At 43.4% G+C, this 26,336-nt stretch overlaps 6 protein-coding genes across 10 annotated transcripts; 3 read left to right on the top strand and 3 right to left on the bottom strand.

Moving 5' to 3' along the window:
• Positions 1-109: 109 nt before the first annotated feature.
• Positions 110-2,500, bottom strand: LOC102712696. Its single transcript, XM_006648112.3, has 5 exons — positions 2,200-2,500; positions 1,887-2,099; positions 993-1,076; positions 754-882; positions 110-649 (listed from the first exon to the last, which is right to left on the bottom strand). The coding sequence occupies exons 1-5, from the start codon at positions 2,404-2,406 to the stop codon at positions 512-514; spliced, it is 771 nt and encodes a 256-aa protein (XP_006648175.1). The 5' UTR covers positions 2,407-2,500; the 3' UTR covers positions 110-511.
• A 1,592-nt stretch (positions 2,501-4,092) lies between these two features.
• LOC102712964 (sucrose synthase 6) lies at positions 4,093-8,100 on the top strand. The gene is made up of 14 exons (XM_006648113.3): positions 4,093-4,362; positions 4,459-4,613; positions 4,710-5,018; positions 5,112-5,424; positions 5,519-5,695; positions 5,789-5,905; positions 6,042-6,208; positions 6,310-6,534; positions 6,626-6,947; positions 7,042-7,286; positions 7,421-7,559; positions 7,639-7,727; positions 7,812-7,835; positions 7,937-8,100. Exons 1-14 carry the CDS (start codon positions 4,135-4,137, stop codon positions 7,998-8,000), a joined length of 2,574 nt encoding a protein of 857 aa, XP_006648176.2. The 5' UTR covers positions 4,093-4,134; the 3' UTR covers positions 8,001-8,100.
• Positions 8,101-8,263: 163 nt separating this feature from the next.
• On the bottom strand, positions 8,264-16,052 carry LOC102707470 (protein argonaute 1C). 2 transcript variants are annotated; one of them, XM_006649143.3, is made up of 23 exons: positions 15,953-16,052; positions 15,358-15,852; positions 15,034-15,242; positions 14,775-14,924; positions 14,555-14,688; positions 14,092-14,201; positions 13,004-13,110; positions 12,741-12,879; positions 12,472-12,588; positions 12,267-12,374; positions 12,044-12,115; positions 11,144-11,266; positions 10,819-10,984; positions 10,581-10,702; positions 10,360-10,497; positions 10,112-10,254; positions 9,936-9,998; positions 9,520-9,583; positions 9,295-9,430; positions 9,110-9,183; positions 8,935-9,029; positions 8,828-8,859; positions 8,264-8,742 (listed from the first exon to the last, which is right to left on the bottom strand). In XM_006649143.3, the coding sequence occupies exons 2-23, from the start codon at positions 15,835-15,837 to the stop codon at positions 8,525-8,527; spliced, it is 3,000 nt and encodes a 999-aa protein (XP_006649206.1). In that variant the 5' UTR covers positions 15,838-15,852; positions 15,953-16,052; the 3' UTR covers positions 8,264-8,524. The 2 variants fall into 2 exon arrangements, with proteins under 2 accessions (XP_006649206.1, XP_015689290.1); XM_015833804.2 differs by having other exon boundaries at positions 15,958-16,036.
• Positions 16,053-18,348: 2,296 nt separating this feature from the next.
• LOC102713242 (non-symbiotic hemoglobin 3-like) lies at positions 18,349-20,183 on the top strand. Its single transcript, XM_040521418.1, has 4 exons — positions 18,349-18,473; positions 19,173-19,287; positions 19,442-19,558; positions 19,859-20,183. Exons 1-4 carry the CDS (start codon positions 18,349-18,351, stop codon positions 20,003-20,005), a joined length of 504 nt encoding a protein of 167 aa, XP_040377352.1. The 3' UTR covers positions 20,006-20,183.
• Positions 20,184-20,984: 801 nt separating this feature from the next.
• Positions 20,985-24,049, bottom strand: LOC102707750 (probable phospholipase A2 homolog 1). 2 transcript variants are annotated; one of them, XM_015833521.2, is made up of 4 exons: positions 23,828-24,049; positions 23,639-23,758; positions 22,994-23,198; positions 20,985-21,153 (listed from the first exon to the last, which is right to left on the bottom strand). In XM_015833521.2, exons 1-3 carry the CDS (start codon positions 23,946-23,948, stop codon positions 23,020-23,022), a joined length of 420 nt encoding a protein of 139 aa, XP_015689007.1. In that variant the 5' UTR covers positions 23,949-24,049; the 3' UTR covers positions 20,985-21,153; positions 22,994-23,019. The 2 variants fall into 2 exon arrangements, with proteins under 2 accessions (XP_015689007.1, XP_006649207.1); XM_006649144.3 differs by lacking the exon at positions 20,985-21,153 and adding an exon at positions 22,547-22,596 and having other exon boundaries at positions 23,828-24,048.
• LOC102708036 (homoserine kinase) lies at positions 24,040-26,281 on the top strand. 3 transcript variants are annotated; one of them, XM_040520557.1, is made up of 2 exons: positions 24,040-25,233; positions 25,323-25,947. In XM_040520557.1, exon 1 carries the CDS (start codon positions 24,102-24,104, stop codon positions 25,227-25,229), a length of 1,128 nt encoding a protein of 375 aa, XP_040376491.1. In that variant the 5' UTR covers positions 24,040-24,101; the 3' UTR covers positions 25,230-25,233; positions 25,323-25,947. The 3 variants fall into 3 exon arrangements, with proteins under 3 accessions (XP_040376491.1, XP_040376490.1, XP_006649208.2); XM_040520556.1 differs by having other exon boundaries at positions 24,041-25,233; positions 25,340-25,946; XM_006649145.3 differs by lacking the exon at positions 25,323-25,947 and adding an exon at positions 25,965-26,281 and having other exon boundaries at positions 24,043-25,233.
• The last annotated feature ends 55 nt before the right edge of the window (positions 26,282-26,336 follow it).

Below are 26,336 nucleotides of genomic sequence, written 5' to 3' on the forward strand. Positions count from 1 at the left end.
GAGGTGCTCTAGGATTCGTGCCGTGCCAGATGACTGTACTAGATCAGCTCCTGTCCGCTGTTTCTATGTGCCAAAAAAAAAAAAAGACCGGCCTTTTTCTGGGCTGGATTATCATCATCAACATGTTAGACTGCAACACAATTACAAATGCGATTTACAAAGAGATGAGGCATTGACAATCAGATGACGAGGCATTCACACATGACAAGCATCACATAGCTCCATAATAACAAGAAGAGGACCCGTTACATCCATGAAGATGAAGAAAGAGACCAGCAACAGCTAGACCAAGAAAAAGCTACTGCATTCGGAAGGACAGTAAGTTAAAAAAAAAAAGTTGTTTTCTGCTCGAAGGATGACTACAAGAAGAATGAGTTGCATTCAGTTAGGGTTGCCATTCAGGAAGGATGACTACAGGAAGAAGGTAGGGGTTCTAGCATCAAGAACCCAGCAACAAGTTTTTTACATTAGCAGCAGGATCAGATCAATAAGCAGCAGATGATGCTCGCTTTCATTTCTTGTGCGCCCTGTAGTCTGGGGAGTTTGGCGGCAACGGTGAAAGAGGGTGCCTGGATGAATCTGCGCCTTTGAAATCGATAGCTCGACCCACTGGGCTCGTCTCCTTCAAACTTGATGATTTGCGCTTATGCTGCAACACACACACACACACATGGTGGCATCACCCTTCTATCTGGTAGTAATAAACATTTTCAACAAGAGACAATGATCATAGCTTCTAGCTTGCCATTTTACCTTGGTGGACGCAGACGCACTGGAGGAATGCTTTCTTTCAGACCGGTGCTGTCGTTCTTTCTCCAACAGAGACAACAGTCGTTTGTTCTCTTCGTCAAGAATCTTGTTTTCCTCGAATAACAGCTTGACCTTTAAATTCAACACAAAAAATTTTTCTAGCAATCAGTCACGCTACACTGGTTGATGCTCACTAAGGGTGCAAAAATAAATGCAAGTACAAGAGCGTTTCACTATCTTACCTCCTCCTCTGCTTTATTAAGATTGATCCTTAGGTTCTCTTTGTCCTTCTGCAGAGCTTGCACTTCATTGGTCAATGCAGTAAGCTGCATATGGATAAATGATGGAGAATCAGATCAAGCTGCATTTGTTACTAACATTTCGCACATGAGCTTAGACTCATCAACAGGTTAAGCAGAATATTCAGCAACAGTTGATCAAATTTTCCTGCATATATATGCCCTTGGGATGCAAAGGGAGGAGTCCATAAATGGCCATGAATAAGTAACTTCGACTTGGGATATAACGGGAAAGGAAAACATATGAAGATTTGTAAATCACTAATCATGGTTTACTTGCATTCAACAAATTGTGGTAATAGAGCATAGAAATTGCTGACGCTAAGGACTGCATCTAACACACGCTTTATACAATTGCAAGCCTGAGAACCTGAGCAGTATATGGCAGTGCCATTTATCAACAATACAGAACTACGGTGAAACTCAAACCCAAAGAATCATGTAGTAACCCAACCCACCAGAATCTGTGATGTGTGTGAGTATGTGACAGAGATGCAGGGGTGGAACCTTGCATGGGGCAGCTTGGGCTTAGCCCCGTGCCTGGCTTATAAATTTGCATTAGGAAAGTACTGTCTTTTAGTTAAAAAATATCTAAAATATTTATACTCTATCATCGAGCCCTAGGCTTGAGAAATCCCTGGTTCCGCCCTTGCAGAGATGCACGATCAAGTAACAAGTATTGGTTGGTGTTGGTGACAGGTTAACAACAACTAATAGAGAGGGAATACTGTTTTATCTTTGTACATGATGAGGGATTTGATGATTTCCGCCTTGGCGCCCAGAAAAGGAAAAATGGAAAAGAAAAACAGAATGAATGAAGGAAGGAAGGGTGCTGACTGTGGTGTCGTCGTTGAGGCGTGCGCGTATTTCGTCGTTCTCCTTGGCAAGGTCGTCGCAGGACTCCATGGCGCGCTCGAGGTCGCGCTCGTAGAGGGCGCACTCCCGCTCGAGCTTGGCGGAGTGGGAGGCGAGGTCGTTGTAGGCGGTGACCATGGCCTCCTTCTCCTCGATGCAGCGCCGGAGGCCCGTGGCGTTCATGGCGGACTCCGACTGGGCGGGGGGCAGGCATCAGAATATCATCAGATCCAGCAGAGCAGTTGCAAAGGGGGAAGGGAAAGGGAAAGGGGGTAGATTAGAGGAGATAAGGTACCTTGAGGAGTTCGATGCGGCGGGCGGCCGCGCGGAGGTCCTCTTCGAGGGAGAAGACGTGGTCCTGGAGTCGGCGGCGGTGGTCCTCGGAGGCGAGCAGCTTGAGGCGGAGGGAGCGGTCGGGGACGGGGAGGCCGAGCGAGTCGTGGATGGAGTCGCGGATGTAGTCGTCGACGCCGCCGGGAAGCGGGGCAGCAGCGGGCTCCATGGATCCCTTCTCTCTTTGTCTTCTCCTCTTCCGCTCCGGCGGCGGCTGACGAGGAGACGCGGAGAGGAGGAGGGTTGGTTGATCGATCGATCGATCTGATTTCCTCTTTTGGAAATGGTGAATTTTGAACCCAACCCGGTGGATAAAGACGGGGTGACCGTTGGTGTTATTTTTTGGGCCGGGCCTTCTCTCACCACTGGTTTTCGGCCCAAACCATTTCATGGGGTCATTTCAATTCTACAGTTTAGTTGCTCGTCATAGGCAACACGCCTGAGCCTGCTGATGCATCTCTTGAAGACAAACACTCTATAGCCGCGTTTTTCGCGCGCACGTTTTCTGAACTATTAAACGGTGTATTTTTTATAAAAATATTTTATAGAAAAATTGTTTTAAAAAATCATATTAATCTATTTTATATTTTTTAATAATTACTAATTAATTAATCATGTACTAATCTATTACTACGCTTTTCGCACCGAGGTAAGTTAACTTACTAGCTCTCAAACGAACGCGACCATAGTACTCCCTCTGTCTTTTTTAAGTGAGGTCATTGATTTTTAGATTAATGTTTGATCCCTCGTCTTATTTAATTCTTTTGCTAAATATACAAAATTATAGATCATAGTTAAAGTTACTTTAGTAGTAAATCAAATCATAACAAAACAATCAATAATTATATAATTTTTTAAATAAGATGGAGTGAGTAACAAACGAATGGAAGGGGAATAATAAAAGGAGTGGACATGCACATTGTGTTTTCTTTTCAACTGCATACTACTGTACTCCCTCTTGTTGAAAAGATTGTTAAATTTGTTAAGTCACAACGGTAGTAGTATTTTTCAAGGCAAATTTGTATGTACAGTTTCTTTAGTTTATAAAGTAATCATTTAAGAAATTATCCACTGTTAGAATTTTGAAATGTGGATCCAATATTGTTCAAAAGTAGATATTTATGACTTTTTTTAGTTAGAGACATGAACCGACCATTACTTTCCAAACAGACGCATGACCAACTGACATGTGTAACCTTCTACCTCTTCTTTTATTTTGTCGGCAACAAAATTACACACAATCCCAGAGGCTGGTCTCATTACCAGCAAGCAGGCAGTTTTTTTATTTGATAAAAAATCTAGCTGTTTAAGATATCGATATTTTGTGCTTCGTTCTGACATGTGTGGCCTGGCTGATAAGCCCATTTAGTACAACGTTACCAAAGAAGAAAAATCTATAGTCCAGAATTACTGAAATATATAGTACTGGTCGGTTCTCAATAGCATGCATCAGCTTAGATGTGAAGCTTTCTATGTACATGTCTTGGTGTGGAGGCCCCAAAGAATAAGTAGAATATTTGGGCAATGAAGCAAAACTAAAGCATTTTCTTTCCTGGGATGAAATGAAGTGCAGCGAAGGAATACTCCTGTAATGAAGAATCTTACAATATTGAAGAAGCAATACGATGATGATGGAAAGAAAATGCCTTGCTTGCCTGGAGTCCCGGCCTTGTTCACTTTAATTTGTTCTCAGTCGGTGTCCATCAAGCAATCCAGACTGCTGCTGCAGGAGCTGTACTTACATGATGCCTGCATGCTTCTTGGAAGTCATCTCCCTTCCTTCCTTCCTCGATCATCTACTCTAGTATAAATTGACAAGAGGCTTGCTGAATCCATTCATCCAGCAAGCAAGCAAGCAAATACTTCCTTCAATTTGAGTTTGAGGTCGCAGGGCATAATGGCCGTCGGCTTCGGGAGATCGGACAGCATTGCGGACATGATGCCCGAGGCCCTGCGGCAGAGCCGGTACCAGATGAAGAGGTGCTTCCAGAGGTACGTGTCCCAGGGCAGGAGGCTCATGAAGAAGCACCAGCTCATGGAGGAGTTCGACAAGTCCATCGATGACAAGGTCGACAAGGACCAGCTCCTCCAGGGCTTCCTTGGCTATGTCATCTCCTCCACACAGGTAGCTAGGCATTGCTTTTTTTGCTTTCTTTTTTTCTAGGCTGCTCTTACTGCATCATGCCTCTCAATCTGTCCTGTCCATGGGCCATGCATGCAGGAGGCTGCGGTGCTCCCCCCGTTCGTGGCATTCGCTGTCAGGATGAACCCTGGCATCTGGGAGTTCGTCAAGGTCCATTCCGTAGATCTGTCCGTCGAGCAGATCACGCCATCGGATTACCTCAAGAACAAGGAGGCCCTGGTCGATGACAAATGGTTAATCAATTAACTTATTTTGTTTGGATTACTTAGCGTGCTTTGCATAATCTCGTAATCTGGTTAGTAATACAGAGAATTAATTGGCTGGGACAGGGGGGCTTACGATGAGGAATCCCAGCTGGAAGTCGACTTCGGCGCCCTGGACCTGTCCACGCCTCACCTGACACTTCCTTCCTCCATCGGCAATGGCGCGCAATTGGTCTCCAGATTCCTGTCTTCCAAGCTGAGTGACAAGAAGAAGCCATTGCTGGACTACCTGCTGGCGCTCAGCCACCGCGGCGACAACCTCATGATCAACGACACACTCGACACCGTCGAGAAGCTTCAGACAGCATTGCTTCTCGCCGAGGTCTCCGTCGCTGGCCTGCAACCCAACACACACTACTCTGAATTCGAGCAAAAGTACACACCGTGTTGCCTTACCTTGTCGACTACCTAGAGCATGCAACTTGAATACATGATCGAATATATGCAATCTAATGATGCATCATGCAGGTTTCAGGAGTGGGGGCTGGAGAAAGGCTGGGGTGACACTGCTGAAACATGCAGAGAAACACTGAGCAGCCTGTCTGAGGTGCTCCAAGCACCGGATCCCATCAACATGGACAAGTTCTTCAGCAGGGTGCCCTGTGTGTTCACCGTTGTCATCTTCTCCATCCATGGTTACTTCGGCCAGGAGAAGGTCCTTGGCATGCCAGACACCGGTGGTCAGGTCGTGTACATTCTGGACCAAGTTAGAGCTCTCGAAAACGAACTGCTGGAAAGAATCAAGCAGCAGGGCCTGGATGCCACACCTAAGATTCTCGTGGTAAGTTAAGCTCTCAACTAATAATTGCATGCAGGCTTAGGCCTTCCACATATCATGCTCCATATACCCACATGAATGCATGTACATGTTGCAGCTAACAAGGCTCATACCAGAAGCAAAGGGCACCAAATGCAATGTAGAGTTGGAACCGATCGAGAACACAAAGCACTCCAGCATCCTCCGGGTGCCATTCAAGACCGAGGATGGCAAAGTTCTTCAACAGTGGGTCTCCCGGTTTGACATCTATCCTTACCTGGAGAGATATGCCCAGGTTTGCCAGCCAGTTACATGTGGATTTCATTTCCCACTGCACAGCATCTACCGATAATAAACTTACTTCAATTATTGTACGTGTCATAATCAGGATTCTTCTGTCAAGATTCTCGAAATATTGGAGGGAAAACCAGACTTGGTCATTGGCAATTACACCGACGGCAATCTAGTAGCATCCCTCCTGTCAAGCAAACTAGGAGTCACTCAGGTGAAAATGAACCACTACAGCAATAAAATCATGCTGCTTTTAAAATAATGGCCAACTTTTTGCATATTCACGAAATAAATAATGACTAAATATGACAACACATCAATAAAAAAACCTTACCATTACCAACCAACAGGGAACAATTGCGCATGCTCTAGAGAAGACGAAGTACGAGGATTCAGACATCAAGTGGAGAGAAATGGACCACAAGTACCATTTCTCATGCCAGTTTACTGCTGACATGATTGCCATGAACACTAGTGACTTCATCATCGCTAGCACCTACCAAGAAATAGCTGGAAGGTCAGTTACTCCACAAACCAAAATCCTTTTACCCTGTGCCTTAGATCTATCGCTCTGCAGATGATAGGCTGATAAGGCAACAACAAAAATATAAAATGCAGCAAAGAGAAGCCTGGCCAGTATGAGAGTCACTATGCATTCACCATGCCAGGGCTCTGCCGCTATGCCACAGGCATCAACGTATTTGATCCCAAGTTCAACATTGCTGCACCAGGTGCAGATCAATCTGTTTACTTCCCATTTACACAAAAGCAGAAGCGCCTGACAGACTTACATCCCCAAATTGAGGAGTTACTCTACAGCAAAGAGGACAATGATGAGCACATGTAAGTACATCCTTCGTGAAGAGTATCAAGCATGCAGATCTTATTTTTACAACATTGCAATATTAACCCACATGTTGTATGATTAAATTAGAGGGCACCTAGCAGACAGGAGCAAGCCAATCATCTTTTCAATGGCAAGACTTGACAAGGTAAAGAACATCACAGGGCTGGTTGAATGGTATGGTCAGAACAAGAGGCTCAGGGACCTTGTCAACCTTGTCATTGTTGGGGGCCTCCTGGACCCTTCACAATCAAAGGACCGTGAAGAGATAGAGGAGATAAACAAGATGCACAGCCTGATAAACAAGTACCAGCTCGTGGGACAGATCCGTTGGATAAAAGCACAAACTGATCGGGTACGCAATGGGGAGCTTTACCGTTGCATAGCAGACACCAAGGGAGCCTTCGTTCAGGTACACTGCCAACTTAAAATGATACTACTATTTTCTCTGTCTTAAAACATAAAACCGAACACTAACCTTATTGTCTGAGCGCTGCGTCTGTCAGCCTGCACTCTATGAAGCATTCGGACTAACAGTCATTGAGGCAATGAACTGCGGGTTGCCCACCTTTGCAACAAATCAAGGAGGACCTGCAGAGATCATTGTTGATGAGGTTTCGGGTTTCCATATCAACCCGCTCAATGGCAAGGAGGCAAGCGACAAAATTGCTGACTTCTTTCAGAAATGCAACGAGGATTTCATCTACTGGAGCAAGATGTCCACTGCAGGACTCCAACGCATCTATGAGTGGTACCAATAGCCATGCCACATTTCTCTCTCTCTTCTAAACAGTAAAATTTGCTGTGCACGTCTACGTCTTGAACACTTTAGATCCACACTATGTTTTTCTTTTCTCAATAAGCCTGCATTGCATATGGTTGTAGTTACACGTGGCAAATCTATGCGACGAAAGTTCTGAATATGTCATCAATATATGGCTTCTGGAGGACCCTGGACAAGGAAGAAAGACAAGCTAAACAGCGCTACCTACACATGTTCTATAATCTTCAGTTCAGGAAGTTGGTGAGTTTAGGACCAGTGTAAGACAAACAATATGCTGAGAATCTATGAACATATTCGTTCATATTCTTTTTTTTTTCAGGCAAATAATGTGCCAACACTGGGCAACCAACCCGCACAACCTACAGAGAGCACAGAGCCTAATAGGATCATACCAAAACCCAAAGAAAGGCAAGTGTGCCCATTCTTACGAAATTTACTGAAGAAAGAGCAAGGGAACAACTGACTGAAACATTTGTCATTTGAGCGCTGCAGAAGGACGCAGATAAGGATCCAGAGGTAAGAATTCTCAGCACCGATGAAACTGCAAAGACAGCAAACAGAAAGCATGAAATCAGAGTGATATATTAATCCATAAATATACTATGTGTGTTGTACAGGATTGCAACCAACTTACTTGGACCACTGCTCCCGGCTTCCAATTTCTCAACACATGGAGCTTGAAGTTGAGACCAATCATCAGAATCTTCTGAAGTTGTTGGAGCGAGAGATTTATTGTACAACATTGATTGGGAAGATATTAAATAAACGATTAATGTGGGAGTGATAAAAAGATTGAAAATTATTTCATTAAAACTTTGCTCATGTAATAAAACTGATACGCTCACACTCTTACATGTAAAAGATCAACATGCTTGATATATAAACAACACTCTAAATCCTACTTGTACCGATGTACGGGTGGCACATTACTAATTTATAGGAAGAAAAACCTCAAATGTTCAAGCCAAGTCGCAAGGTCCTCAAATTATAATTACAGACATGATATTAAAACATAATACATGACGACAACAACAACAACAGTATAATATACATACATATATGGTTCTTAGGAAAATATGACCAGCATAGTACAATGGAGAAGATAGCAGCAGGCAGATTATTATGGGATTTTTTTTCACACATAATTACAACCATGAAGGCATGTCGCCAAGAAATTCAGAGATTTAGCTGTATTGGCCCTAGCTTCAGCAGTAGAACATGACTCTCTTCACATTATCCTTCAGAGCAGGAAGTGGCTTAACAGCTGCACCACCAGGGGGGCGAGTACTGCGAGACGTTGATGAGCCAGAAAGTGGCCCACGTCCACCTGCCCCACTTACGGCAGAACCGCTGTCAGATGTATCTGGCTCCATATAGAAACGAGCGCGAAAGGCGGCCAAATGAGCATAATATGCAGGTGGAACTGCAACAGAATAATTAGAATGATATTAGCCAGGCGACAAGTCACAGGAGTCTCGAAAAACTGTCCCCAGAAGAAGATAACTAACCAATTGATACAGAGCGAGTGCACCTTGCATAGCTGCAGAAATGATGTAGTTAGAAATTAAGTTTCTATATAAAATTCACCAGGTTATCAGAAAAAGGGCATGCTTACGTGTAGCAAAGGTTGTTGGTAAGAGTCTGTAATGCATCAGCTGTGAAGTTGTTTTCATCCCACAACACATGATAATGAGCAGGACGACTAGTACCCTAGAGAGCAGGATGTTGTACCTTGTTATTTAAGATTCATAGAAAACAAAATCAAAATCTAAGCAATTCCTGGGGTTTACCTTAATACCAGCATGGCTGCACAGGTAGAAGTCAAACTCAGTTGGATGACAGATCTTTGAATCTACAACCGTACCTTCAAGTATAGAGCATGGAGAAAAGTGCCATTTGTAATTAACCGACAGAAGAAAAGACCGTTGGTGAAATATAAAGTAATATGCTGTTGGGAATCATCCATAATATATACCAGGGAGTATGTTCCCACTCCTGTCAACTGAACTCTGATCATTGTGATTATGTGCAAATAATCTTGTGTGGTGACGTTTCTGAACCACGATGAAAGTCACCTTTGGTTGGTAATTTGCCTCCAGCGAGGCACATGCCTGAGTAATACAAGGGCATCAGAATTTAATGGTTACAACTTACATGGAATATGAAAAAAAAAAAGATAAAGGATATGGCAAGTATTTACTTTTCGGATTGCATTCAACTCATACAGCAGAACTTGGTAAAATTGGCCTTCACTAACCCCATCCCTAACAAAGGAAAACAAGATCAGGGCCATCAGGCTTTAGTGAAATTATAATTGTTTTGTGTCCAGCGTTACATATGTCCCCTCTAATGAATTTAACATGTTGCTATATTTCAAAAGATTCAACTAAATCTCATCAAAAAAAAGATTCAACTAAATAGCATATATAACACAAAATGTTTCCAAATCTATAAATCATTCTCCCTCTAGTATAAAATATTTGGTGATGGGAGAACTAAACTCAGTTCTCAGTTCTCCCAATGTCAAATAAATTTTACTGGAGGGAGTAGAAAGCTCTTAGTGAGAGCAGGTATAACAAGTCCAAACGCTTAATGCCTCTCCTAAAGGGTAGATACCTGTAAAATATGATTCGCTGGGGCTTCTCACCAGTTGATCTTTTGAAGGATATAAGCAGCTCACTGTTTGGCAATATAAATATAAAATGAGCTTTTCAAGCATGTTGTTTTTAAAATGAATAACTACCTGTGAAGTTCTTAAGTAAAGAACCACTAGAAAATACAGAGAAGCATACCGGATCATGCCACCACTAACTGTCCCTCTCTGTGGATCCTGCCAGAGTTTATACAAATCTTCTATCAACTCTTGTCGGTGTGCTTGCGCAGAAACCAACCCAGCATACTTTGTCACCTCAGGCCAATCTTGGGAAGCCACAACCTGCAAGACGACATATATATAGTTACTGTTAGCAGAGTAAATAATAACCCTACAGGAATGAAAAAAGGATTCGGAACAGGTGTCAGGCACTAATATTCCACTTACAGCAGCAATTGAGGGACTGCTGTCCTCTCCAGGATGAGGATGGGTAACGTCAGCACCAAATATAATCGTAGGTCTGTCCGTTACTAGAGGAATACGCCTTGACACGGCATCCACCAGCACAGTGTTCCTGCCCCCAACCTTGAAAAATTAAATGATGACAAATTAAATAACATGGAATAAATGCAAATTGCAGTGAAAAAGCAAAACTGGATTGCTTTAACCTTGACATTTATCTTCAGAGCAAGATTTGCAAGAATTTGTTTGTTCATTTTGAACACCTGCTTTGTACAACAGCATTGTGAAACTATTCCAAGATCTATTTCACACACGCGCTTCAAATCACCTTACAGGGAGAAAAATAATTTTGATAAATAACCTCACATGCACAATAACGGTGAGAACCCAACAATTCTTGGCGAATAGAAAGGAAAAATTAAAAGTATTCTGATTATCAGATACCATAAAGTGAGCCATTGTTGTCGGGTAGTATTCCAATAAGCAAATCAAGTTCCCTGCGCTGGGGTCCAAGAACATTCATTGCATCATGATATCTAGCTTTCAGAGCACGCTCCACTTGATCTGGACGTGCATTTAAAGGTGGAAGAATAGGTTCCAGAGCAAAATCCTATTACAGTGATGTATAACCCTGTTAGTTTTGTAAATGGCTAGTATGAACTATGAAGTACAAAGCTTAGACTTCATTCTGGAAATTTATAGATGGTCTCAGTTTGCTTTTATCATTCTCATATGCGAGTTTTGCAGGAAGCATTTCAAGAATACTTGCCATTCCTGAGGCTTGACACATCAGAGCAAGTTCATGGCAGAACCCACGAACAACACTTTCCTGCACATTACGGGCAAAATTGACACACATCCAGCTTCTGACTTTACCACCATTTACCATTTTCTGGATTAAAAGAAAAAGAGAAAAGGGACATTAAATATTTAGGCGGAATAAGCAAATATATGCATTTCTTTGATTAATGAATCTAAAGAGATTACTTGAAGTCAGTTTGTAATGCTATCCGGTTACATGAATACAGAACATGAATGCTGCATGGGAGTTATTTGCATGAATGTGTGGTGCATGCTGTCCAAGACTTTATTCCTACCATTTTGCTGCAGTGTAATTATCTGTTACTAGGACATGAAATTGCTTACACACCTATCTTTTCGCTTCTGCTTATGCTTATATGCAAAATTTAAATTTTCAACCTTAAATTTGGAGTTGACTTTGAGATTTTTCCACCGAAGTTTATTTTTCAACCTTGGTTTTAGATCGCTAAGAATATGTATATAAAATTTATTCACAAATTATTTTTCGTTTGCAAATATGTCATTTGGCTTTTTCCATAAAAAAGCCAAACAATCACCCCTTTAGTGTATTTTCTAGATATTTATTTGAGGAGGAGGTCTGTGTATTATTCCATTATTAAGAAGGGGAAAGAAAGGAAGTGGGAGTTAGGTAAAACCCCAACGCCCCAACCCCAAGAAGTTATATTGCTCAGTATTTGCAGCCACATTAATTGGCACGTCACAGCTGCCATGCATGTAATGGTTACAACTAAGCAAATAAACTATAAAAATCTAATATTAGCTCCTTTTCTACTTTCCCATTGTTTTAGTCTAGCCTTCATGCCAATAAGTGAATGGTTGCTAGGAAATAGAATGTTTATGTGGATACCTTGTTCATCATATTCCATTGACCAACTCTTGGTAAGCAATCCTTCTCTCTACCAGTCTCATTGTACTTAAGCTGCATTACAGAAAAATATGACAGAACATGTTTGCAAAGCTATACATATACAGGAGAAAATGTTCTGCATCCTTTTTTCGCTGTACCTGCAGTACAGTTAGAAAGGGCAGGAAGAGTATAACAAGAAAGTACAAAGCCATGGTCAACCTACCCGTGGAGCCGGTAAAATCCGTGCCTCTACTGATGCCAGACGATCGCTTATCTTAATGCCAAACTCTTTTGCGTAAGGATCATCCTGATAAGCATTATGTTTAACCATCTGTGTACCCCTCAAACCAAAGAAATTGAGAGTTGTGTTAAATGTTTAATCGTGCACAGGATATTGCACAAATAAGACATGATAACAAATTTCGTGCCTTAATAATATCACGCTCCCGATCACGTGGGTGTTGGCAAGTCTCCTCCAAAAGAGCTCTTATCTGATTCTGATTTAATCTCTTGGAGTATCTCTGTCCTTCCACTATTTTGCACACCTGGTTAAATTCAGTTGTAGTCAGCATGTATCCAAAATGAAAACAACAACAGTGTTTGGTGTCATTTTTTCAAATGAACATGGAAAATTGAAAGTTGGGCCAGTGTTGTAGAAACTTCTAACAAAAGGCAACAAGGTTCACTGCTACATTACCTCCATAGGAAGGTAATTTAACCGCTGCTGGTTGCCAACTGTAAGGCATGGAAGGTAGGTGTGTTGGATGGCAAAGCCGTATGTCTCTTGAAAGTATTGTACAACTGACTTCACTGTGCCTCCTTCGTCAACAGGAAAACTGTTGCATGGATAACAAAAATTTTTTTTTAGATCATATGGAAGTAGCATCAAAGGGACTTTTCTATGAGTACCTTAGAGATTATTTAGTAAAACACACTTGAAAAGAAAATTAGAAATCATACGTTAGCTCACGAGTTGCCTGAATTGTCACACCAGATATCCGGTACTTTCGTCTCATGTTGCCACGGTGGGTAACTTCCACCTTCACTCCTCTCAAGGCTTTCTTGATCTAGGGTGGCAATACATTGGGAGCATAGAGATTAAATTGTTGGAACATACATAATCTCTGAAAGGATATCTTTTGAGAAGTCGATGTCAAATGTATAAATTCCAAAATAGAAGTTCTTGTAACCTGGTATGAGAATTCAGACTGCATATTTTATTTTAAAAGAACTTGAAAATTCCTTTAATAATGAGTGCATTCAATGGTTTAAATGATTGTCCAATAGTTCTACCAGGAAAAACAGGGACTTAATATATTGCTAACCGATAATGTGGTACTAGACAGACAAGTCTAAGCCCAAGATAATGTAGCACTAGACATAACACTAACACTCTTATACTGCTAACCGATTAACGATAGTAGAATCATACTGTTACTATGTGGTATCACAAATACTGTGCAACTTTCTTATCTATCTTTCCTTTTGCAAGGCAAGGCGATGTTATGCTTATGATCCTCATGTATATTACTCCCTCCATTTCACATGTAAGACTTTCTAGCCTTGCCTAGATTCATCTACTAATCGATGTATATAATTTGTATATATGTCTAGATTAATTAACATCCATATGAATCTAGGCAAGATTAAAAATGTCTTGAATTGTGAAACGGGGGAGTATTAGACAATTTAAGTACAGATGACATGAGAGCGAAAATAAAACCAAAACCCCAAGCTACCAATATCTTTTTACGAATATATATACCCATTCTTTTTATAAAATCTCTCAAATGCGTGCGCAAATTAGCAGTTCACAAAATAGCATAAAGATAAGTCAGTTGCATGTATGAGAAACAATCCTCTCGCTAAGATAAACTAGGAAAATGGGACAGGACATACTAGTTTTGGGGAAAAAGATAGAACATATTCAGTTTCCAGAAATCTACATGTCCTTAAAAAAGAATGAGAGAATGTGCAGAGTTTATTTGAGAATAGGCTCTTGCCAACAGATGAGACAATCACATGAAAACTAAGTTTAGTAAGAGCACCTTAACACGCTCAGCATCAGAAAGTGGCCTTGATTGGATGTCAGAATTCAATAGTTGTGCAACAAAATCAATAACAGGTAAAGGCTCAATGAAAGCTGTAGCTGACATATCTGGAAAAGCACAAAGAGAAATAAAATTCATGAGGTGCCAAATATGCATGTGAATCATCACGGGCATTGAATGCATTTATCCCAAATGAAACATATAGATTTTGATATAAGTGAATCACATAACAATTCCATTTGAAAATATTAATGAAATTGCACTGCACTCATGGAACAAAAATCGCACTCAAATGTAAAAGTATTGAGACCTATGTACTCTCTTTCTTCCTGCTCATGCAGTAGAACAGAAGAATATGACTTACATTTCAGCAAGGTGCCTAACTAGCAATGCATGCACACCCCTCTGTGTGTGTATGTGTGTGTGTGTGTGTGAGAGAGAGAGAGAGAGAGAGATTTACCGATATTCAGTGATAAGCCCATCTGAGTAGGCCGAATGCTCTGGTAAAACCCACGCCAGCTTTCTAATCCCTCACCGAGGGGTTGCCTCCTGCCCAAGTCAGGTGAAAAGAAGGAACGTCCAAATGGCGCATATCTGTGAACCACCAATATGAAAAAATATCAGCTCCATTTCTTAAATGCCCGCTTCAGTTATATATGGCATGAGAACCTCATAGATACCTTGCTGATGGTAGCTCTCGCAGCACGATATCAAGAACTTGCAGTGCCTCCTGAGGAGCTTCTGCGTGTCTCCCAGCTAAAAACAACTCAAGACGGTGAAGGTCGGCCCGTGCAGCAAACTTGATTACTACCCGGAAAGTCCTCTGACGCCTAAATCAATAGAAAAGAACTGACTCAGCAAAGCTGAAAACATAATATCGATGGTTTTGTACAACTGCGGGAGATATCGATCCTCGGCGAGGAAAACGGAGCAACCGACCTCTCAGAACCAGAACCATCGTCGTCATCAACTAAAGTGATCTGAAATTCTTGCGAAGTAAACGGCAATGGACCAGCCGTGTATAAGCTCTTCCTACCATCATACGCGGGCAGCCTCCCGCCCAGATAAGATGCCTTATACAGATTTACCAGCTCCTTGATGACCGCTCGGTTAACAAAGCGTGATGTAACTTCTGGAGTGATGGAGACCTGTCCAAAAGCAGACAGATTAGTTAGGACACCCGATAAAAAAAAGAAGACGAAGAAGAAATTATGGGGGGGCAATATATAGAGGTGGGGGAAATAAGAAGAGAAGAGAACACACATCGTATTGATGAAGATCCTTGTTGGGTAGCTCAGCGAAGAAATGATTGGCCTTGACCATACACCTGGTGCCAATGCTGCCCTTCCCGGGGCGCAAAGGGAACCTAATTGACTTGCTTGAGGATGGAATATGGTGCGGCGTGGTATCCGCAGGAGGCGGTGGCTGAGAAGGGCCTGCCTGCGTGTGCGTGGATGAGGGTTGAGCGAGCTCACGGGGAGCTTCCATTGCTTGGCGCAGCTCGGGAGCTAGAGGGCCTGATGATGCGGTGGCGGATGAGGAGGCCGCACGGGCAGTCGTCGGGGTAGCCCTTGGGGGTTGCTGCTGTCGGCCTCGCCCTTGCTGCTGGTGAGGCTGAGCATATCGACCGGCACCGGCACGGCCTCTCCCTCTTCCACCACCACCAGCAGCAGCAGCGGCAGGATGAGGAGGATCTGGAGCATCATCGGTAGGCTGGTGGTGCGTTGGCCTCCGCGAGGCCATGGCAGGGAGTGATGGCTGCACGCACGAGGCGTAGAAATGGTAAGCGCGCCACCTGCTTTACTTAGTTAGGGGGAGGGGAGGGGAGGAGGAGATCGATGTGGAGGGATTGGCATACCTTACCCTGACGGTGGAGGAGGAATTGAAGAAGAAGAAGAAGTGGATGGAGCTGGGAGTGGAGTAGTACAAACCCTGTGGAAGAACACAGGCAGGCAGAGCAGCAGACGAGAGCACCCTATGCTATGCGCCTGCCTGCGCTGCGAGAGAGAGAGAGAGAGAGTCACAGGCTGACCGACCGAGCGGGCCCCACCTCTCTCGTCCACATGCCACGTCATTCACAAACAGACGCACCCTCTCTCTCTCAACTCTAACTCTCATCATCCACTTTCCTCGCTCGCTCTCCTCTCCTCTCCTCTATAATGCATTTCACGTGTAATCTACTGTGCTTATTCAGGATTGGTAGTATTGAAAATTCGCCATCAAATTTCATCAACTTTTCATCCTAGCATTAAGAAAGAGATGGTCTTGCCTGCTTTCTTTCTCACAGCCACTTTCCCACAGGTACATGTTGATGTTGCTGTTTTTCTCTCTTTTTACAACTACAACTACATCCTCGATGGCACCGCGCCCCCCACTACCAACAGCAGCAGCAGCAACCAACCAGCAGGATAGCTTCAGCTGTTTGTTTGTGGCCACCGTTTCTTTTTTGTTTCTGGGTATCATCTCCATTCATCCAGTTACGAACACTCATGTTGGTTGGAAGCTATTTTTCAGACAAGGCACCATCCTCTGGTTACTGATGAATGGCTCAATGGTCTGGTCTGTACCAAACTTCGCCTACAGTTTAATTGTTCATTGGCCCCCAGTTATAGAAAATACACAGGTGACGCTCCATCCTTACCAGTACTATATAGGAAGGGTGTCCAATAACTCTCGGATACAAACCTGACTGTATATTTCTGCTACTTCAAAATTTGTTATGTACTAGTACCATCTTTTGTTTTCCAACCAACTTTCCAGTCGTGTGAGCCCACTGCCTACTGCTTCATCCTGAAGCACCACCAAATCAATCAATTGACACAACTGCTTACAGAAGCACCAGAGTTTGTAGAAAACATGTTAAAAGGTGCAGAGACTTGCTATATTTCATACTATGTTAAAAGGTGCAGAGGCTTGGCTTACAACTCCAACATCACAAAGCAAATTACATTTTACAGCACAAAGGAAACCCTTTTAGTTACCCATACCAAGCAACCCGACTATAATTGGAACATGATGAGATTTCGATCTAAAAAAATCTGTTCTAAAAAAATGCTGTGATACTATATGCTGCAAATTGTGCAGCAAGAATTAAAGAAAAAACTTGTGTTTGGCTGGCGAAAGCAATACATTTATCTAAAGAATTCAATCAAATGAGGTTAACCTTGATCTAAGAAATGTACCTCTGAAAGGAGAGGCCAAATTAAAGCTAGAGTTCCAACTTCTGGCTGCCCAACTGAGGCCGCATTCGGTTTAAGGGGGATAAGTTAACTTATCCCTGACACGGAAACGTAGTAATAGATTAGTATGTGATTAATTAATTGTTAATTATTAAAAAATATAAAATAAATTAATATAATTTTTTAAAACAACTTTACTATGCGCGTGAAAAATACATCATTTAGCAGTTCGAGAAGCATGCGCGTGAAAAACGAGAGACATAAGTTAACTTATGGGTGGCTACTAACGTGGCTTGACTGAGCATGATGGCCACGTCCATCCCTGATGTCATTGTTGCCATAGCCATTTCGTACGGGCATTTCTTAGAGAAGCCAACCTTGCCAGCCTTTTTCACTTTCCTCATGCAGTTTTTGAATTTCTCATGGCATTTCACACTCATCAGACCTGCAACCAAGAAGAGAATGAAATGAAAAAAAAAATGGTTCAGAAAGAGATGACAAGGGAAATAAAGAAACAACTGGAGTGGTTCATCTCTTCAGTAATGTTGTCACTATTGGATATGCTTCATGGCTTCATGCATAGCCCAGTGAAAAAATGATTAGGCAATACACAAGCATTATAATGGCTGTGAAGAAGAGGGTGAAGGTGGTTGATTTGTAAGTTGTAAGTATATCTGATAGATCAAGTTTGATTGCCTAGTTATGTCCAGCAATTTGCCATTGGTTTGTGGCAATATTCGCTTTGGATTGGATTGTTAACTGAAACCCGCCCAGGTTTCCGCGCGCGGCGCGCCAAACCGCCCCCGTTATAATCTGACCGCGAGACATGCAGATTAGTGCCGTCGTGCAGCTTCCCAATCCTGCTATCTCAGGCTGCACCCGGCACACGGTTTTGTTCCCTCAACTAACCTGGAGTGGAGTGCCACCACCAGGCGTGCTTCTCCTCACGACCGCTCCGCCCTGGGATGGATGGATCGGCCTATAAATCGGCCTCACTTTGGATTCAGGTAGCAACCAACAACCATTGAGTTGATCTAGCAGTGTCCCGTGCTCGGTTAATTTTGGTTAGGAATCCATGGCTAGCTACGCTGTGTCCAGGGGAGCGGCCAGATTCACCGAGGAGCAGGAGGCGTTGGTCATCAAGTCGTGGAACATCATGAAAGATGATTCTGCCAACATTGGCCATCGCTTCTTCTTGAAGTACGTACAAGTTAGGCTGAGGCCGTCTAGAGCCTCAGCCAAAGGAGGCCCAAAAATTTTGATATTTATATACTCATGTGGTTTGATTTTTATATTTATTTTTTCTAAAAAGATGTTTAATCAACTTATAAAATTATTTAAATGATGATTATCTATTAGTTAAGATTAGTAGCCCTATCATTTACCTGTTGGTCTTTTTGTCGTAGCTAAAATTTGAATTTGAAACTTAAAATTAGGTAGAGTTGATTTTAAGGTGTTCTTATTGTAGTTTATTTTTTTCACCGTTGTCTTCTAAATTTCTAAGATCGCAAATAAAAAGGTTTTAATTAGAAATTAAATTTTTGTTGATTCGCTTTATTTTTTGCATTCAATTTTTTTATTTAGTTTTTAATTTAGTGTCAGGATTATTTATTAAAATTTAGAAATGAGACTGAAATTCAAGTTAACTCTTAAGAGTTAATATTTGGTTTATCACATTAATAATGTTTATTTTTGTCACTTTAGAGGTAAATAATTATACATTATAGATTAAAAAAATTTAGCATAAATAACTTATGTCACCGAGTTCGCGTATGGCACTCGAAAATTATAGAGTCAGCCCTGTAAGTTAGTGCCAATTTCCATCGGAGTCATTACTGCATGCATCCGTTGTTGATGTGCGTGTGTGGTTTGTTTAGACTTGTAATCTGTTAACTCCAGGATCTTCGAGATCGCACCATCGGTGCGCCAACTGTTCTCGTTCCTGTGCAACTCCGACGTGTCGCTAGAGAATAACCCCAAGCTCAGGGCCCACGCCATGTCCGTCTTCGTAATGGTAATAAAAATACACACATACATGCATGCATACATACATACACACATACACACACTACGAGAGTTCGTTATATAATGTCGATGAGTATATTTTGTACCTGACACTAACTGAGTGTGTCCGTGCATATTCGTCACGACCAAAACCCATGTCACAGACGTGTGAGGCGGCTGCGCAACTGCGGGAAACCGGGAAGGTCACTGTGAGGGACACCACCCTCAGGAGGCTGGGCACCACGCACTTCAAGAAGGGTGTCTCTGACGGCCATTTCGAGGTGCCTCTCTAACCTAATGGCCGTTTCATTCATTCGATCAACGTGAAAACTCTCTAGCAGTGTCATCTTTTCATCTTTGCTCGTATTCATACTTATAAGCTCTGAGTTTTTAACAAGTTGTTTTCGAGATTTTCTTCATCATAGTTTATTTTTTGTCCTTTTAACACGTATATAAAGTTTTATTCATACATTATTTTTCTTATTTGTAAATATATAGTTTCACTTTTTTTCTCAAAAAATCTAAAAGATAACTACCTAGCTCTCGTGTGTTGATGATCATGTCCTTTTTGAACGTAACAGGTGGCGAAGTTTGCGTTGCTTGAGACGATCAAGGACGGGGTTCCGGCTAGCATGTGGAGTCCGGCAATGAAGAATGCGTGGGGCGAAGCATACGACCACCTGGTTGCCGCCATCAAGCAAGAGATGAAGCCCGCTGCTCTGTTATAAGCATAGTAGCCACACCTTCTTGCATGGGCCTCCGATCCATAGCCCGTCAATGTCATTTGCTGATTTTGTTTGCTCGCCTATTCACTTTGGTGCCATTGTTCTCATTTTAACTTTGGTATTCCTGAGTCTGTCAGCGTGTACGTACATTGTTACACACATCTGTTGTTTTTTCGTGTGATTCAACATAAATAAAGATGGTTTTCTATGTGTGCATAACCTTGGATATTTAACAAAGATCACTCTAGCCAACTCCGGCCTAGCGTAGCGCCTACCTATGGGACCTTGGTCACTTCTTCGCTCGCGGGGTCTCCTATAGCTTATCCGGCATGCCTGCCTCATCTTAGTTAGGAAATTTTGCTATTTTGTCATTCTCGAACATGGGTTTCGTCTATTATACAATGCCATATCAAACAACTCCTCTAATTTCTTGTGTCATTTCTCTATCTATTGCAAAATTTGGTTGGATTTTTCTTTTCTTAATTCTACCTTGGACGTTTTTCCCCTGTGGCTGGGAAAAGGAGATCGATCCTCTCTTGCTCTCGGCCAAAGAGCAAAAATCTCAAGCAACCACGCATATTTCTCCTCCCGAACCCTAGCCTACCACCGGCCAAAACTGTGGTCACCGTCGGCCCTCCATCGGTCATCGACGGCCATCCCTTGCCCATCGGTCGGTCTTCCCTCACTTGTCGCCCCCCTCCTTCGCTCGCCTGTTCGCACTTTGAAGCTTGCTGCCATCGTTGTCGGCCACCCACTTCGCCTGCCTCGTTGCCTGAGCCTGGCTGATGGCCGAACCATTCAGTGTGTGTCATCCGCTTCGCTGCCACCACCTTCCTCTAGCTCGCCATTGCCCCTCGCTGCTCACTCGCACTCTAAAGCTCGCCGCCCCCTATACAGCCAGCCACATGGGCAAAACAGTCACAAATAAATTTAAAAAGGAGAAAATCATTTCACATTTGGAGCAAAAGGAGGAAATGGCAAAAAAAAAAGAAGTGCCATCGTTTGATAATGGTATTTTAGAGATACCCAAATTCAGAGTGGCATAAGAGGCAAACCACCTGGATAGTGGTAGAATAGCGAATTTCTCTCTTGCTTGCCTACTCATGCAGTCCTGCTTGTGCTGCTGCCTTGTCGTCAGTGAGTCTGGCACTCTGTCATCAGGCAAACTCAATTGGTGAACCGAGACTGATCAAATCCTAGCTATGTGGTCTAGCGACATCGAGAAGATCACATTTGCTTAATTTTCCTAACTATTCCTTTAAGCATGTTAGACATTTGTCAAATATTATGGCACCCGACACATTTTAAGCTCGCTAGTATGAGAACCCCCCTTTCAATGTCTTTCACCATGTAATCCTAAAGTAGATTTGGGAAACACTATGTTATGATGCTTCTCTCTTGCAACTATCAACAACGTCATTAGTCATCCACTTTCTTCGCTCGCTCTCCTCTGTAATGCATTTCACGTGTAATGTAATGTGCTTATCCAGGAGTGGTAGTGTTCAAAATTCAGCTTAGAGTTGAGCAATCAAATTTCATCAACTTTTTACACTAGCATTAAGGCCATGAGTAATATACAAAGATCACGTAGTCTACATGGATGGGACCTACACATGTAGTATTAATTGTGACAAACTCCATCATACTTATAAATAGAGTAAAAAATAAAGTAAATCCTAAATGAGAAAACCCATGTGGCTATGAACTACTTTAGCTATTAATGCTATAACGGCCACCCTCACTATATATAAATAAAGATAGCTCATATGAAAATATTTATTGTATAATAACCACTTTTGTAGTACATTATGGATGCTCTTACGACATGAGTAATATATGGAGACCATATAGTCTATATGTATGTGGTATTAGTTGTGGTAAACTCCACGATACTTATATGCATATAGTACAAAACAAAGTGGCTTATTTGAAAAGAATGTGAGAGTCTTTATTCTTATAGGCAGCTCATGTGACTATGGATTACTTTAGTCATTAATACTATAATGATCAACCTTACAATGTATAAAGACAACCCATATATAAGCATTTATTGTGTAATAATACATTCTATAGTATATCGTGAATGCCCTCGAGAAAGATTGTTTTTCCTCAAAGAAAAGAGAGAGAATTGTTTTGCCCGCTTTCTTTCTCACAGGCACTTTCCCTTTGCTCTACAGGTAAAGGTTGCTGCTTTTCTTCTTCTTTTTACAACTACAACCTCGGCTCTAGTCAAAGTCAGTGGCACCGCACCAGCCACTACCAACAGCAGCAGCAACCAACCAGCAGGATAGCTTCAGCTTCTCTGTGGCCTTGTGACCACCGTTTTTTTTTTTCTGAGTATACTCCTATTATTCCATTCATCCAGTTACGAACATTCATGTTGGTTGGAAGTTTTCAGACAAGGCACCATCCTATGGTTGCTGATGAATGGCTCAATGGCCTGGTCTGTTCCGAACGTCATCTACAGTATAATTGTTCATTGGCCCCAGTTAAAGAATAGAAAATACACAAGTGACGCTCCCTCCTTACTAGTACCATCTTTTGTTTTCCAACCAACTTTCCAGTCGTGTGCGCCCACTGCCTACTGTTTCATCCTGAAGCACCACCAAATCAATCAATTGACACAACTGCTTACAAAAGCACCAGAGTTTGTCGAAAACATGCTAAAAGGTGCAGAGACTTGCTATATTACATTATGTTAAAAGGTGCAAAGGCTTGGCTTACAACTCCAACAGCACAAAACAAATTACATGTCATGGCACAAAGCAAACCCTTTTAGTTACCCATACCCAGCAAACCGACTAAAATTGAAACATGATGAGATTTCGATTCAGTTACATGCCAAATCTGTTCTAAAAAAATGCGGTGATACTATATGCTGCAAATTGTGCGGCAAGAATTAAAGGAAAAACTTGTGTTTGGCTGGCGAAAGCAATACATTTCTCTAAAGAATTCAATCAAATGAGGTTAACCTTGATCTAAGAAATGTACCTCTGAAAGGAGAGGCCAAATTAAAGCTAGAGTTCTAACTTCTGGCTGCCCAACTGACTGAGCATGATGGCCATGTCCATCCCTGAGGTCATTGTTGCCATAGCCATTTCGTACGGGCATTTCTTAGAGAAGCCAACCTTGCCAGCCTTTGTCACTTTCCTCATGCAGTTTTTGAATTTCTCATGGCATTTCACACTCATCAGACCTGCAACCAAGAAGAGAATGAAAATAAAAAAACGTGGTTCAGAAAGAGATGACAAGGGAAATAAAGAAACAACTGGAGTGGTTCGCCTCTTCAGTAATGTTGTCACTATTGGATATGCTTCATGGCTTCATGCATAGCCCAGTGAAAAAATGATTAGGCAATACACAATTATTATAATGGTTGTGAAGAAGAGGGTGAAGGTGATTGATTTGTAAGTTGTAAGTATATCTGCTAGATCAAGTTTGATTGTCTAGTGATGCCCAGCAATTTGGCATTGGTTTGTGTCAAGACAAACAATTGAAATCATACATGTCAATTAGCTAAGCTGAATTGAGTAGAGTAAATGCCTAAGGTTATGAAGGAGTAATGGATACAATATACATAGACATCCAAAGAAGAAGCGTGAGGAAGAGAGGGGGCGGGGAAGAAAACCGGGATACCTTTCTTGTCGACGCAGTGGTCGTGGTCGCGGCAGCAAGCGTCGAGGTCGTCGCAGGGCTCTTCTCCCTCACAGCCGCTCCAGCCAACGCCACAGTATTTGCCATACCGGATCCCCACGGCTGCGGAAAAAGGAGGCAGATCAGATTCAGATGGAGAGATGCCAGATCGGTCCAATCAGTTGGACGCACAGTCGCAGTTGAGGGCGGCGCACGAGTGGCTGCACGGCGGAGGCGGCGGAGAGGTGGCGGAGGCGAGGACGACGGCGGCGAGGAAGACGACGAGGAGAAGCGGCGATCTCGGGGGCGGCATCGTCAAGATTGGAATTGGAAATGGAATGGTGGGCCCTTCTTTTGGTGGGCCACACCCTCAATCACCTAAACCCACTCGCTGGTCGACTCGACTCCCACCCGCGTTGCAACCACCCCAAACCCAAACCCCCCCACTCCCCTCCCCATCCACCAAATGGCGGCGCCGGCGGCCGCGCCCTCTCCGGCCACCGCTCCCTGCTTCCGCCGCGCGCGTCCTGCGCCTGTATCCCTCTGCGTCTCTAGGAGATTCACGGTCGCCGCCTCCTTCACCGCCGACCCTGCTCCGGCCTTCAACTCCGTTACGGCCTTCGCTCCCGCCACCGTCGCCAACCTCGGCCCAGGCTTCGACTTCCTCGGCTGCGCCGTCGCCGACGCCTCCCTCTCCCTCGGCGATACCGTCACCGCCACCCTCGACCCCTCCCTGCCGCCCGGCACCGTCGCCATCGCATCCGTCACCTCCCCCTCCCGCCCCACCCTCGCCGACCGCCTGTCCCGCGACCCCCTCCGCAACTGCGCTGGAGTCGCCGCCATCGCTGCCCTCCGCGCCCTCGGCGTCCAATCCCACGCCGTCTCCATCCACCTCACCAAGGGCCTCCCTCTCGGCTCCGGCCTCGGCTCATCCGCCGCCTCCGCCGCCGCTGCTGCCAAGGCCGTTGACGCCCTCTTCGGCTCCCGCCTCCACCAAGACGACCTCGTCCTCGCGGGCCTCGAGTCTGAGAAGGCCGTCAGCGGCTTCCACGCCGACAACATCGCCCCAGCCATCCTCGGCGGCTTCGTCCTCGTGCGCAGCTACGACCCCTTCCACCTCATCCCGCTCTCCTCCCCACCCGCCCTCCGCCTTCACTTCGTCCTTGTCACGCCCGACTTCGAGGCCCCCACCAGCAAGATGCGCGCCGCGCTGCCCAAACAGGTCGCTGTTCAGCAGCACGTGCGCAACTCTAGCCAGGCGGCCGCGCTCGTCGCCGCTGTCCTGCAAGGGGATGCCGGGGTCATCGGCTCAGCCATGTCGTCCGATGGCATTGTGGAGCCAACCAGGGCACCACTGATTCCTGGCATGGCTGCGGTCAAGGCCGCAGCTTTGGAAGCTGGGGCCTTGGGCTGCACCATCAGTGGAGCAGGACCAACCGCAGTGGCTGTGATTGAGGGGGAGGAGAAGGGCGAGGAGGTTGGCCAGAGGATGGTGGAGGCATTCGCCAGTGCCGGCAAACTGAAAGCAACAGCTACCATTGCACAGCTCGACAGAGTTGGCGCCAGGGTAATCTCCACCTCCAGTTTGGAATAAGAAGGTACATTCTGTTCCTTCCCTTTTTTTGTTTTATGTGTTCCTTACAATGCCATAGAAAATGTATGCTTGCTTCAATCCTAATGTTCACAGACAATGGAAATTACTAGGGGAGTGGAGGTTCGGGGCATCAATAACTGTCTGGAATTTTCAGCATTCATGCTGTTTGTCTTAGAAGACATTTCGATGCATGCATGTTACCCATGTTTGAGGTTATGTTGAATTGTTGCAAGTTCACACAGACAACATTTTGGGGTTTTGTATCTCGTGAATCAGAATAAGTTGCATTTTAATATGCAAGGATGTGAAAGGCAGATATCTTGATTTCCATGGCTTGCACAAAGACTTTGGTTGTTATGCTCTATATCAGATATATGACATATTTAAGACATCTGTATTTCAAAATGTGCTAGTCTAACTTGTTTGTCGCCATGTTGAAACTGCTGTTTTCTTTTGTTCATGTTCATCAAAAGCTCATTCCAATCCCAAAAGAGTAATGCTTTGCTTACTGTAAAAAAAACATCCGGTCTCAGATTTACTATTGGTGATACCTAACAAGTATAGTATTAGTAGAAACTTCCCGTTGTGAAAACTTCTGTGCTTAATGAATCCAAGTTAGTATTAACTGGGTATAGAAAAGTGTGTGTTGTCTGTATTGTCTTGAGATGGTTGCATTATGCGTGAGAAACAGAGAGGGCAATCAGTCATGTTTACGCCATGTTTTATGTCTTGCAGATCTAAGAAGACTGCTCCTGTAACTTAATTTGGGAACACATGGACACTAGTGGGAGCACAAGGGGGTTGCTGCCTTTTTTGTAATTTCTGGGCTGACAAGAATTAAGTTAGTCCTTGGGTTGTGTGATTATGATGTAGTAGCAAACTAATGTGCGCTGCCAATTGATTTGCAATAAGACAGTGGTTGTAGCATCGCCTGGTCTGGCTAGAAGATGCAGAAACACCATTTGACATGATCCGTCTGTCTGGATCAGGGTCAGAAAATCTTGTTGAAGTGTGGGCTGACTTGCAATGAATAAAATGAAGCTGATTTGAGATATTCATTTTCAAACCCAAGCGCTATAGTTATACTGCATTTTGTTTTTTTTTTTT

This window comes from Oryza brachyantha, chromosome 2 (assembly GCF_000231095.2).
Source record: "Oryza brachyantha chromosome 2, ObraRS2, whole genome shotgun sequence".
NCBI classification, from domain to species: domain Eukaryota; kingdom Viridiplantae; phylum Streptophyta; class Magnoliopsida; order Poales; family Poaceae; genus Oryza; species Oryza brachyantha.

What these genes read in the sequence shown, in the direction of transcription:
- LOC102707750 (XM_015833521.2), bottom strand. Translation starts at nt 23,948, where the DNA reads ATGCCGCCCCCGAGATCGCCGCTTCTCCTCGTCGTCTTCCTCGCCGCC. An exon ending in CGCCGCCCTCAACTGCGACT is followed by an intron (nt 23,759 to 23,827) that starts GTGCGTCCAACT and finishes CTTTTTCCGCAG; the next exon opens with CCGTGGGGATCCGGTATGGC. An exon ending in CCACTGCGTCGACAAGAAAG is followed by an intron (nt 23,199 to 23,638) that starts GTATCCCGGTTT and finishes TCTTGGTTGCAG; the next exon opens with GTCTGATGAGTGTGAAATGC.
- LOC102708036 (XM_040520557.1), top strand. Translation starts at nt 24,102, where the DNA reads ATGGCGGCGCCGGCGGCCGCGCCCTCTCCGGCCACCGCTCCCTGCTTC.
- LOC102712696 (XM_006648112.3), bottom strand. Translation starts at nt 2,406, where the DNA reads ATGGAGCCCGCTGCTGCCCCGCTTCCCGGCGGCGTCGACGACTACATC. An exon ending in GCCGCATCGAACTCCTCAAG is followed by an intron (nt 2,100 to 2,199) that starts GTACCTTATCTC and finishes CCCCCCGCCCAG; the next exon opens with TCGGAGTCCGCCATGAACGC. An exon ending in TTAATAAAGCAGAGGAGGAG is followed by an intron (nt 883 to 992) that starts GTAAGATAGTGA and finishes TTGAATTTAAAG; the next exon opens with GTCAAGCTGTTATTCGAGGA.
- LOC102713242 (XM_040521418.1), top strand. Translation starts at nt 18,349, where the DNA reads ATGGCTAGCTACGCTGTGTCCAGGGGAGCGGCCAGATTCACCGAGGAG. An exon ending in CCATGTCCGTCTTCGTAATG is followed by an intron (nt 19,288 to 19,441) that starts GTAATAAAAATA and finishes CCCATGTCACAG; the next exon opens with ACGTGTGAGGCGGCTGCGCA. An exon ending in TCTCTGACGGCCATTTCGAG is followed by an intron (nt 19,559 to 19,858) that starts GTGCCTCTCTAA and finishes TGAACGTAACAG; the next exon opens with GTGGCGAAGTTTGCGTTGCT.
- LOC102712964 (XM_006648113.3), top strand. Translation starts at nt 4,135, where the DNA reads ATGGCCGTCGGCTTCGGGAGATCGGACAGCATTGCGGACATGATGCCC. An exon ending in GCCCTGGTCGATGACAAATG is followed by an intron (nt 4,614 to 4,709) that starts GTTAATCAATTA and finishes TGGCTGGGACAG; the next exon opens with GGGGGCTTACGATGAGGAAT. An exon ending in GCAAACTAGGAGTCACTCAG is followed by an intron (nt 5,906 to 6,041) that starts GTGAAAATGAAC and finishes ACCAACCAACAG; the next exon opens with GGAACAATTGCGCATGCTCT.
- LOC102707470 (XM_006649143.3), bottom strand. Translation starts at nt 15,837, where the DNA reads ATGGCCTCGCGGAGGCCAACGCACCACCAGCCTACCGATGATGCTCCA. An exon ending in TAAATTACCTTCCTATGGAG is followed by an intron (nt 12,589 to 12,740) that starts GTAATGTAGCAG and finishes GAATTTAACCAG; the next exon opens with GTGTGCAAAATAGTGGAAGG. An exon ending in GCAGCCATGCTGGTATTAAG is followed by an intron (nt 9,030 to 9,109) that starts GTAAACCCCAGG and finishes CCTGCTCTCTAG; the next exon opens with GGTACTAGTCGTCCTGCTCA.